Consider the following 13,589-nt stretch of genomic DNA (forward strand, 5'->3'; position numbering starts at 1 on the left):
TGAAAAGCCTTAGAATAAATTTAACACTTTATATTGAGAAAAAAATATATATCATATTTTTAGTCTTTTATTTTGTGTTTTTTTTTTTCAATTTTTAGTTTTACTAGTAGTGAATATGCAATTTTATAGATCTTGGTTCAAAAGATGACACAAGAGAAATCGCTTAGTTTTAAAAGCTAATATTCATGTAACAGATCCGGAACAGGAGGGAATGTACTAATTATGATAATAAGGATTTTCAAAAAATGCTTCATAAAATTTTTATTCAAATACATACTTTAACTTTTTTAACTTATAAAACATTAAAAACATTTTCAATGTTTATGTAAAAAAAAAAAACTTAAGTAATCTTAGTTTCCACTTCTGCCCCCACTCGTCTATATATATCTCTCCAAAAATTCATTCACAGAAAAACACACTCTATCAGAGAATCGGATATAAATGAATGTCTGAAGCTGCGTGGAGTTATATATATATATATATTTGCGCATATATTGAAGGATGGAACGAAGAAGAAGCATGGTGAAAATAATGAAGATACAGGGTGCAATGAAAAATGGCAGCAACAACGATATATATACATGATAGAGATACCATCACACACACACACACACACACCGCTCTGCGTAGCATCACAGACAACCAACTCAGCACCAACCCTTCGTCCGCCTTCAACAGTACTATAATCACCCACCTACACACACACACACACACAGAGATATAAATAATACATACATATATATACGTATATATATCTCTCTCTCTGTCTCTCTCCTTGGCTGGCTCTACAAGGAGTTTGTTTGTGTTCCATATGAAAAGATTATCAGTATTTCCAACGACACCCCACTTTCCTTGCAAAAACCACAACACCCTCCTCTCCCTCTCCTTTTCAGATAAATCGACCTCCAGGTGGGTCCGAATGCAGTCCACGGATATCGATTCCGCCACCACTTCCGCCACCCTCCGCTGCCATATGAAAATAATTGTCATAATGGGCCCAACTGGCTGCGGTAAATCCAAGCTTTCCGTCGATTTGGCCTCCAGATTTTTTCCCGATTCGGAAATCATAAACTCCGACAAAATCCAAGTATATAGTGGGCTTGACATAACCACGAACAAAATCCCATTATGGGAACGTAAGAACGTCCGCCACCATTTACTTGGCGAGTTCGAGTCATCCGATTCACACCCAGAGTTCACTCCCTCCGATTTCCGCCTCAGCGGGGCAGCCGTCATTTCGCAGATTGTTTCCCGTCGAAGAATACCCTTCATAGTCGGGGGCTCCAACTCGTTCATCTACGCCTTGTTGGCGAAAAAATATAACCCAGATGTGGATGTATTCAGCGATTTTAACTCGGATGTGGACTCGGTCTTCTGTAAGGAACTTCGTTACAGGTGCTGTTTCATTTGGGTTGACGTTTCTTCACCGGTATTAAATCAGTATTTAATCAAACGTGTAGACGACATGCTTGATTCAGGGATGTTCGAGGAATTAACAGAGTATTTCCTTCATCCCGAGTCGAACCCAGTTAGTAAATGCGGGCTAAAAAAGGCGATCGGGGTCCCAGAGTTCCAGAAGTACTTCGAGAGGTACGAGAATGGGGGATCGATGATTGAAGAAATGGAGAAGCAGGCGTCGTACGAGGAGGCCGTGAGGGCAATCAAAGAGAACACTTGTCAGCTGGCGAAGAGGCAGGTGGGGAAAATCCTGCGCTTGAGAGACGCGGCCGGGTGGGAGTTGAAGAGGGTAGACTCCACGGCCGCGTTTCTGGCGGCGATGGGCGGCAGGAGGGCGGCGGAGATTTGGGAAAGACACGTGTTGGAACCAAGCGTGAAGATTGTGAAGCGGTTCTTGATGGAGTAGGTTTTCCAGCTATTCCCAGCCCTCTCTCATGTTTGTTGGAGCAAAATTTTCCCTTTTGTTTGAGGTGGTCAAATTTAATTTCTCTATTTTTCTGGTGTAGAATTTTAAATAAGGGGTGACTAAATATATATTGTTGCAGGGGGCGACCAATTTTGTGACTTGTGAGTTCGAAGAGAAAATGTAGATTTTTTTTCCCCTAAATCTTTTTTATGTACATTTTTCTAAATTATAAATACACAAAACGGAACCAAATTCTCCCTTTTTTGTTGTGATATTTGCAAGTGGTTACGGATTATTGTGGGTCGTATTTGTTTAATTGAATGGATTATGTATTTATTTTACTTCAAAAAGTTTGAAATTAAAATGAGATCGCTATCGCTATTCTGGCCTCCTAGGCCTTGCATTGAATGCAAAGGTACAATATTTGCCTTTTGGTGATTGATGGCATAAATTTTAACCCTCTATGCCACAGCTTGTCTTGTCTTTTTCCAAAGGCACAATTTTTTAAGCTTGCAAACGTACGATAATTTAGCTCTTTTTTGTATTTTCGTAAATGTGTTGCTTATGGAGTCACAAAGTGCCTATGTGATGGGATAAATATATTTCAACGAAACTTTGAATTTTGTAGGTCTTGCTGTTTAACAAAATTAGTTATATATTTTATTTTCCAGTAAACTAGATTTATCTCGACCGAAAAGAATTCTGGTTACGAGCATTTATCTTTACTTGGTGTGAAGATCTTTAACGCGTGGAGCATAGTCTGCTTCCGTTTGATTTCAGTGGCTGGGGTCTCGACTTCGAGATCCTACACTAAGCTTTTGTTCTTTTGTGACCACTTTGGATCTGGCTTAGTCCATCTATTGTGCAATGTGTCCTGTTCCAAAAGCACGTCTGCTAAAGTTGGGAATCTCTATTCCAAAAATACAAAACTGAAGCTATTGGTGTCAAAAAGCAGGAAATTCTTACAGAGGTAGTCCATTTTTCTAGAGTTTCTAAACTGATTTGTGTATTTTTTTAGCAAAAAAATTCTAATGAGACGATTTCACATATGAATTTTGTGATACAAATATCTTATTTGAATCATCTATGAATTATTTTTTTACATTTCATGCTAAAATTTGATAAGGGAAACTGTATCTCGGGAGACATTCTATTGTGTCTTAGGTAGAATGAATGCGGTGAATTATGAGTAAAACAACAGAGCATGGAAGAAAAAAGTGGTCCTGAGGCTCTGTAATATTAACTACAGCGCAAATATTGAGGGTGCCTTAATTTCATGCTTTTTGTGCTATTCTCCTCGTTGTCACGTCAAAATAACTGCGGAAACTATATTGACAATTGTAAAATTTGTGTGAGACGATTTCACATATAGTATTTGTGATACAGATCTCTTATTTGGGTTATCTATGAAAAATTATTACATTTTATGCTAATAATATTACTTTTTATTATGAATATCGGTGAGATTGACTCGTCTCACAGATAAAGATTCGTGAAACCGTCTCACAAGAGACATACGCATTAACAAAAGAACATACCTTCGGGCTTCTGCCAATTAATATCTCTTCTGGCTTCTGCCAATTAATCTCTCTCTTTTAATTAATTAATTACTCGATTAACATAATTAATCATTATTATTTACTAAATAATCCAAATGTAAATAACTTTGTTGTTGTTGGGTTCATGGCTGACAATTGATTAGCTACTCTCGATAATAAAAACGAAGTTAAGTCGCACAGATGTTACAAAATTCCTCTTTTAAATTGTAATTGTGCGAAATATATCAGGTAGTGTTTGTAAATGTTATAAAAAAATTATTATGGGTTTTTGTTTTACAATGTTTGCAATTTGTAAAAATAAAAAAAAAATTAATCACTTTTTTCAAATAATTGCAAACATTACCTGAATATCAAAATCAAATGATTACGAGTTGTTACTAGAACAATCACAACAATGAATAGTGAGTCTCATGTGAGACCGTCTCACGAATTATGATCTATGAGACGGCTCAATCTTACCTATATCCACAATAAAAAGTAATACACTTAGCATAAAAAGTAATAATTTTTCATGGGTGACTCAAATAAGAGATCTGTCTCACAAATACGACCCGTGAGACCGTCTTACACAAGTTTTTGTCAATAAAGAATTGCTAAAATAACTAAATAATAAGGAAACATTAAATTTCTTGCACGTATTTTTTGTAAAAAAAAAAATTATCGATGATCAATTTAAGGTTTTCATCCACTTATTTACATATTTTTCGATTTTTGTTGGAATGATGACATAACTCTTGAAAATGATCATGTAACAATAAATTTTGATGACATGTATAATGTAACGTTAGCAATCGAGTGCAAAAATACTAAAATTAAAATTATTTAACTAAGAGCCCGTTTGGTACCAAAAGTTTTTTGATTAAAAAAGTGATTTTTTAAGTAAAAGTTGTGTTAATATTGTGTTTGGATGAATAGATAAAAAGCACTTTTTAAATTAATAAATGTGTTTGGATACATATCATTAAAGTGTTTTTTTAACTCATTAATTTATATATATATATATATATATATATATATATATATATATATATATATATATATTATAACGGATTTCTAAACAAGTGTGATGTATAAATATAAATAATTAAATCCATACCAAAATAATAAAATATTGAAATCTTAAAAACCATAAAAACAATTGTTAATAACAATGGTTAATGTTTACATTCTACTTTAATTTATTTAAATAAAAACTAATAGTTCAATGTCGATCTTGTATTGGCAGTGAATTTCTTATGTCATCTCTCAATTCTTTCATTTCCGTAATATTTTCTTGTTTTGGCTCTTGCTATCTCGTACCTCTGTCTTCGACATAAACATTTTCACCATCTTGGTCGATTTCTTGTAAATCATCAATATTTTCGAGTTGTTCAAGAATATCTCCAGCCGCATCGTATCGCCTTATGAAATTGTGTAAAGCAAAACATGCCACTATAATTTTAAATTGAGTATCTAGACAAAATGTGGGCATATTTTGTAATACCTTCCATCGTGCTTTGCACACTCCAAATGTTCTTTCAATAACTGTCCTTAACCTGGAATGATGATAATTAAATACTTCATTTTTTTATCTGAACTTTGGAGCCAATCGAAATTTGGTTTCTATGACATTCTTAAACAGCTAGTGCAGTTCTGTGAGTGTAGATTCTGCAGCGAAAAAAAAAAGCAAAAAATGAACGAACAAAAACCTCGACGGAAAAAAAAAAATTGTACCTTGTAGAAGAATGGAGAAAATATTGAGAGGAGGCTACTAGTGTGGATGTTTTTTTTAGGTTATGAAAAAAGCTAGTGAAAAAAGCTCTAAAATAGGGCTTTTAAAAAAGCTCTAATTTCAACTTAAATAAGTGTTTTTTTAAGCACTAGAAGCCCACCCAAACAAGTTAAAAATTAAAAAAGCACTTTTTTTTTTAAAAAAAACACTTTTTTAATTGTAGCTTCTTATATCAAACGGGCTCTAAGACTATGAATCAATGATAACATAAAAAACAATGCAATTTAATTTTTTTTTCATAATAATAAGGTTTTGTAAACCGTCAGTGGTGCGGAAATGTATGTACCGAAGAACATTTGTTTAAGGTCTAGCCAACGGGATCCCACTCGAGTACTCCAAACCTTATCTTTTTTTAATATTTATCCTCATTGTTTATATTATCAATTGAAGGAAACAAACATTAGTTGATTAAAATAAGTATTTCAGATTTTGGGAAATACTTATCTCATTCAAAAAATATAAGTACTTGATAAGATCAGACGAGAGTTAATCTTCTCTATATTTACAATAATAAGTAATAAATTTTTATGGGTGATCACTCAAATACGAAATATGTCTCACAAAATTGACTCATAATATTGTATCACAAAAGTTTTTGTACAGTTGATCTCTTGTTAGATAATCTCATAGAACTTCATCGTGAGAACCTTATTGCCAACATCAAGGTCATAATTTATTCAATGGCTGCGTTTCTGGAAAATGTGATTCAAACAATATAAACTTATGCAGGTTTATCTCAATATTTTGGGGTCATTTTCTATATAACAATAAATAAGAAGTTTCAGAATGGCTAATTCGGAATTATTGATGTGGACTTTATATAATAAAGTACACACCTATTGAATGAACCGTGTATAGGAAATGAAAATGAATTTAAGTCCCAATCATAGGTTTTGCACTCAAAACTTATGTGCATTTATACAGCTCATCCAGGATTGGGATATGGAGATGGGCACTCTGTAATATCCATTCTTTTATATCTCAACCACCTTGCAATCTATTTTTTTTCCTTTTCACATTAAGTTTCCTGAAATCGCAACTTCCGATGCGTTTCGAGATAATACAGTAGTCTGTACGTCACGTTAATAAGATAAAATGCACTGGACAAACTCTGCCACAAGATCACCGGAGAAAGTGTTGATAGGAGGAGTCGTAGTTCTGACCATTGGTCAAACGTTCACCTATTCCAGTAACTCGGACATCACCTCATAGATATAAACAACTTATTTTTAATCGAAGAACTTGGTAGCTTAGTTAATAACTTAATAACATGGTCTTACAAAACCAAACAAATGGGATTAAACGTCCACAAAGTATGCCTTTTTATTTCGAATTATACGGTCTAAAGATAAGATTGAGTTAAAATGGGGACGAAGAATTAGATAATATGTAGATTTGTTTGGACGAAGATTTGTTTCGTACGTACTCAAAACTATTATTTGAATACATGCAATGTTGCTCCAAAAGATGAAATCGCTCACCTTAGGCGCTTGTCACCCCCGGCTCGACAAGAATGTGAGAGGAGGTAAATCATGGTGACTCAGCCAACCAGCAGCAGCTAGACCTTATGCTACGCCGCGCACAAAGAGCTCCCCCTCATTGGAGGGAATTTAACTCCCACACTGCCGCTTGCGAGACTCGATCCCTGGTCACTGCTCCAAGATTTACTGCTGCTGACCAACTGAGCTAAGCCCATGCGGGCAACACATGCAATGTTGATCATATATGAAAGTGGAATTAAGTGATTAATTATTTCATGTTCTCGCCAAGATAAATTCTACAATAATTGTTAATGAAGAGAAATATAATTTTCATATTAAATTTATTTCTCTAGATATATTCTTTTTTATTGATATGATATTTAATATTTAATTATGGTTTTACTTTTTAGATAATTATGTTAAGATTTTATTGTGATATAATATCTTCATTAAATCTAATTTCATTCTTGATAAGATTGTGTGGAATATTGAGTTTGTCTTTTCTAGATATTATATTTATAATAAAGATCTTGGAAATATGATATTATTGGTTTAACTCTTGATTTCTTTATTTTGTAGATTTCCTTGTGAGATGAAGTGAATTATAAATAAAAGAGATGGAGATTAAAAATCATAGAGAGACGAAGAAAAATTCAGAAAGTTTTAGTGGAGGAGTTTTTTACTTGGAGGGGATTTTGTGGAGATTTTTGTTTGAGTTTTGGTGAGAGTGTTTTTCGTGGAAGAGTATTTCATGGAGTAGAGATTTTCGTAGGAGCTTTTTTCGATCTATTGATCGTGTGTTTTTCACTCTTCACTAGAAAGTTTTCGTTGTTGTATATTGTGAGCGCTTTGCACGTCGTGAATATCAGATAAATAAGTCATCAAGGATCGTGCTGTTTTGAAGAGTGGTGATCGCGTGTTGCCTCGAATGTTGGAAACATCTGCATACAACATCCGTGAAGAAGTTGGTTGAAGATTGTTTCTGTGACTCCAGTTTTTGGCACACGTTTCTTTTGCTTTCTTATTCACGTTTTAATATTGTTGATTGTTTTTAGAAAGTTTTATTTTCTAAACGTGTTGAGGAAATTGATTTAGTCTTAATCACTAGTGATATGTTTTTTTAAACGATTCGTTGCATGTTGTCCGAGATGCATCTATTTATTTAAAGTAAATTTGTGTTACAAAATATAATATTCCGCTGTATGTTGTCCGAGATGTTGTAACATCTGGCACAACACTTAATTCTGATTAAACACAAATTCACTATTTTACATCTCATACTGATATTTTTATTATTTACTCACATTTGTCGAACAACATAACTCTTACAGTTAAAAATCTGTCTTTACCAAGAAGAAAAACTGCTTCGAGTACATGTATATGAGCAGTGTTTTCAAAACTGTATCGAATTATTTGGTTCGACCGATCACTGATCTGGTTCGAAACACTCTCAAAAACCTGTTTTAACAGTCAGTCAAAATTAGTTAAGAACCGATTGAACCATTTTTCGATTTTATTTTTGAAAACTTATTTTTTCATTTTTTAAAATCTTAAATTTAATATTTTGTTATATATATCTTATAATTAATATTTTTTAAAATTGTAAATAGTTATTTAATTTTTAAAATTTTATAAATATATATTTAATGTCTATTTATATACATCTTTTAGATTTTTAAATATATTATTTATTAAATTATATTAATATTTATATATTATAACAATATTCAATCAGACAGTCACTTTGATCAACGATATCTATACTATATATAAAAGTTACGTTTGATAGAGATAAAAATGGACACAAACTTTTTCTTTCAGTTTTGTCCTTATGTGATACCAATATTACATTTTGTTTTTTGTTTTTTAAATTTAACAAACACTTTTGTTTTTTTTTTAAAAATTTCAACAATTCAAATAGCACTTTAATCCTCATGTAATTTGTCAAATTTCTTTTTTATCTTCATGTGATTATAAAAAGAGCTGCACACACTAACACATATGTGCAGAATAACTAATGATTATAAACATTATAGGTAAGTATGAATGACCCAACCTTACATCGTTTGGCTCAACTTGGACATGCCTGTTTAACGTTTAGGTGTCTTAAACAATAACAATAAATCAAGAAATGATGAGCCACGAGAAATAAATAGATCCCAAGAAGCTACAAAAAGAGTGATAGACAAAAATATTGGGAAGAGAGGGAATGAGTGGCCTTGGAAGCATCTTGTCGCCGAGTATTTTTTTTTTATTATTATAAGATAATAGTCATTTAGAATTATTCGATTTAATTATTTATATATTTAAACTATTTTGGTAAAGAATAGATCTTTTGTGAGACGATCTTACGAATTTTTATCTGTGATACGGGTCAACTCTACAGATATTCACAATAAAAAGTAACACTCTTAGCATAAAAAATAATATTTTTTCATGATGACCCAAATAAGATATACGTTTTACAAATTATGATCCGTTGAGAGAGTCTCACACAAATTTTTGATTTGTTAAAAAGAATTTGTGGGAATGTGTTATCTATTTGTTCCTATGGGAGTTATTGTCCTTGCTGTAAATATTTTTGTTACATAATTATTGGTTGATTTAATTTAAATAGAAATTAGTGGGTACTCCATTATTATTGGTGTAATTTAGAAATGATCGAAAAATTGCATTAAAAAATATATAATGGATATCTTCTAACTTTCAGAAAATGGTAATATTACAAAATTGGATCCAACTCAACTTTCTTTCTTTGTCTTTGTTTTTGTTTTTTTGAGCGAAAGTATGTTTAGCTTTATGTTTGGTTCTACCTTTATGGCTTTTTAGAGCATTTTAAGATAAAAGAATCATGGATTTGAAAAAATCCAAAGGAATACAACTGTTTGCTAGTTCATTTTAATATTTGCCTAAAAACTAAAGAACAAAAATACTCTCAACTACTGAATTCAAAGATAATATATTCTTAATCTTTAAAAAAAATATCAAAAAATCATGTTTAGAAAACAACATTGTAATCATATATTGTTAGTAGAACCAACCATTTGTACGCAATATCAAAACCGAACACATGAACTTGAATCTGATGTCAATTTATATGATTAAGCACCAATCACTTTATCAAAAAAAATTATATTTCGTGCTAATTATATAACTCAAATATATTTTCACCGTAAAAAGTTCAGAGCACCATATTTCGATAGTTTTTTTCCCAACAAATTCTCTAAGCTACCAATTTTTATTTTCAAGTTTAGAAACTTAGAATATCCACTATGAACGATGCTGAGATTTGTTCTATGAACATTGGGATATATTGTTAAATTCCTTGCTAGCTAATTCCAAAGGATGCTTAATTTAAAAATACCGAGTTGAGACAGAAGAATCAGTGCGCGTGCGGCTTCTTTTGCGCATGATCCTATAAAAAAAACCCTCAGGCTTAGCTTTGTAATAATATAAATTCCTCAATCTCAGTCCCAACAACCATAAAATATATCACCATGTTTGTCTTATGTTACATTTCTTTGTACCAACTAGTTAATTTTATAATGTGTTCCATACTTTGCAATTAGCACAATGACTGAGGAATGTTCTTGGGATTCTCTTCTTTTAATGACTAAACATGTTCTTTGGGTTTTTCAATTGCACTCACTATATACCTTTTGTTCATCCATCCATCCATGTGTTAGCCTCTCAACTTTGACCAATAATTATTGATTTAGTTGCACGGTATGTCTAGCATAATTATGCTGCTTTTTTTTTTTTATTTATATTGAACCAAGTTGAAAATGTTTCTAAATTTGGTTTCGAATCGACGTCGCTCCGATGCGATTGTGTGGCGAGATTGGATGAGGGTTTTTTCCATTTAAATTTAGTATTGTTAGTAATCTTCGATATGTAAAAAGAATTTAAAACTAATTCTCAATTCGAAGCCAAAAACGAATTAAGTTCAAAATACGAGAACAAGCTTGATATCCCATAGATGAGCTCGTTAGGGTTATGCCCAAACCGGATGTGGGACCCCTGCCCCATCTCCAACTAAGGTGGGAGGCCCGTCAAGGGTCCATGTACCTTCCTATAAATATCAGGTTTGAGCGTTCAGTTGATTCATCCACTATATTATTTTTCAGCAGCAGCCTTAGCTGCTCTCCATTTTATATCGTCAGTTTCTGACTTGAGCGTCAGAGGGGCTACGCCGGGACACCCTCCTGACCCTCTTCTAACGGTCTTACTAATTATTTTAGGATCAGGGCAATTTCAAAACCTGCGTCTGGAATAGTGACACTTGCAAGAATCAGACCCTAAATTTCCCGTGAGTATCAAAGCTAATAATGGATTCAAAATCAGAGAATGAAATCCTCCGTTCTACTTGGTACTCCAAATTGTCATACATTTTTTCTCAAACAAACCTAGTTGACACAAATTATTATAAATTAAATGCACCAAACACTATTTACAATAAATCAAGGACAAATATTCGATGAAAAATATCTCATCAGTATTTATTTATTGCACTGGGATGTAAAGCCGATCAAGAAAAAGGCCATTTTTTATTACTTCTTAAAATTGTTTCGAGATATATAGAAGCAAATATCGTCTCAAAAAGGCCCAAAAAACTGGGCCTTTTTAACTTGCTCAATTCATCAAAAGTTCCAACTCAAAAACCACCACCGGGTCGGTCCATCCATGATTGAAGAAATTAATTTTTCACTAAAAAATTCATTGTGATTGACACTTATTCTTCTTCTTCTTCTTTTTTTTTTTAAAATGTAGAGTGATTATATTTTTTAAAATTAATTAAGCTAGCAAATTTATTTCTAATATATTTTCAAATGAATGATACACTCAATCAAAGCATAATATTGTTAATTAAAAGCTATTAATCTTCAGGCAGAATAATATTCAGAGGCGCATTTTCGTTTCTAGGAATTTGATTAATAAAGCACATTTTGGTTAATTATTAAATTGTTTGATCGGTTTCGTAAAATTTTTGGTAAATTTTTTAATAAAGAACCAAATAATCTAAATCTTCCTAGAGAGCCAAAATAATTGAACTAGTTGAATGAAATCATGGGTATTGTAAAGATAAATTGGTTTGTCTTACATAATTTTAGATATCTATGACATGAGAAAATTTTCAAATTTAATATTAATTTCACACAGTCGCGGTTTCGATTTTGCAACCGAAACCAAAAAAGTAGTTTCGCTTTTTAAAGATGGTCTTGGTTCCATGGTTCCTGAAATTCTAGCTTGTTCGGGTCGAGGGGTTGGTGTAACGTCCTAGATTCGACGATTGTCATCACTGTATCAAGATGAGTCTTTCCAACGTACTTATATCCTCACTCACACGCACCCTAGGAAACTTCCCAGGGGTCACTCATCCCAGAATTGCCTCAAATCAAGCACACTTAACTTTGGAGTTCTTATGTGATAAGCTACCAAAAATAAGATGTACCTTCTTGATATGAATAGTACATATCAAATTTTTTAAGCCCTCTTCAACTGTACAGTCTCATACCTGAACAATTTCGAAATCCCTCTCTTTCTGGTGTAAGATCGGTTCATCCATGTTCCCTCCGTCTAGAAGCCTGCCAAGAGGCGCTCATTGTCCGTGCAACCTCATGGCACCACCGATCACTTCCCGTCCTCTTCGGCCCCGGGTCTCACAGGTAGTGTGTGAGTGATAAATTCAACTACTTAATTAGACTAAATATTTTTTAGTTTCTTATTTATTTACCGGTCAATATTCCAATTAATCCAAATTAGGGGCGGATTCAAAAATGAATGCTGTTGCAATATTTAATGATTTATTATAGTCAATTGTAAAACCTATTTACGTTGTTCAATTGCAAGGAAAATTCAACTTTCTTGCTTGTGGTAAACAACATGTTAATTTTAAAAATGCTTTTTAGATATGACGAACCTCTTTCAGTTTGAATTTTTAACGACAAATAGTTCGTGCATTAACATAGTTAAATCCTAAATATTGATTTGGTGAGACAATAAAAATTTAGATTTTGAGCCATGTGAAAGCGCGACAAGTACATTTTTTTACGAAGCAAGTACAAATTTTAAATAGGAAGTTGGTAGGAAAGTTTGTTTCTATTCAAAACCAGCTTCTTTAGGTTTCATTATCATTTCAAAACAAATCAATCAACCCAAACACAACCAAAAACTATAATATTAGTCGAATATATTTGTTTTTATACGATTCTGGTCTTCGATACTATCAATTTCAGTTTTGATCCAATATCTTTGTTTATTTTCAACTTTAGTGATTTTTACAATATGACACTGATGTGATATATACGTGGCGCCCATGCGAATCCTAGCTACATGACGCCAATTTATAAGTGGCATATCATCATCTCTGATTAAAAAAACTAAAATTGCCAAAAACGGAAAAATACCAGACTAAAAATGAAATTGAACCATGTAGACGATCAAAATCGCATAGCAACAATCATATAGGACTAAAAATACAATTTTACCAATATCTATCATTCGCAAAAATATTCTCTGGAAAATTCTATGTTATAACGAAAATTATAGAATATTCTACAGAATTCATTTCTACCATAGATTAGGGAGTTCAAAATCATTTATATGTATTATCGAAAAAAGAAAATCATTTATATGTGGAGGGGATTCATACATCTTCTTTCAGTATAAACTCTTCCAATCTTATCGGTGCTTATGAAGGCTAAATTGAATGGTCAAAATCGTGAAACATAAATTTGATTCTTGTTCCAAAAAATAATTAATTATAAGGTTGATTTGACGGATCGGCTTAGTTTATATTTAAAGTAAAAAAATAATATTTTTTACATAATATATAATATTTTTCATAGGTCGAACCAAATAAATGATTCATCTGACAGAATTAATTAGAGAGATTGTCTTAAAGCTTTAGTAAC

At 32.3% G+C, this 13,589-nt stretch overlaps 1 protein-coding gene across 1 annotated transcript; it reads left to right on the plus strand.

The window, feature by feature from the left end:
* Positions 1-436: 436 nt before the first annotated feature.
* LOC140833471 (adenylate isopentenyltransferase-like) lies at positions 437-2,128 on the plus strand. Its single transcript, XM_073197812.1, has one exon. It carries the CDS (start codon positions 812-814, stop codon positions 1,862-1,864), a length of 1,053 nt encoding a protein of 350 aa, XP_073053913.1. The 5' UTR covers positions 437-811; the 3' UTR covers positions 1,865-2,128.
* Positions 2,129-13,589: the final 11,461 nt, after the last annotated feature.

This window comes from Primulina eburnea, chromosome 6 (genome assembly GCF_022965805.1).
Source record: "Primulina eburnea isolate SZY01 chromosome 6, ASM2296580v1, whole genome shotgun sequence".
In the NCBI taxonomy this organism is placed as follows: domain Eukaryota; kingdom Viridiplantae; phylum Streptophyta; class Magnoliopsida; order Lamiales; family Gesneriaceae; genus Primulina; species Primulina eburnea.

Bases quoted from the DNA above. Each gene is read 5' to 3' on its own strand.
- LOC140833471 (XM_073197812.1), top strand. From the start codon at position 812: ATGAAAAGATTATCAGTATTTCCAACGACACCCCACTTTCCTTGCAAA.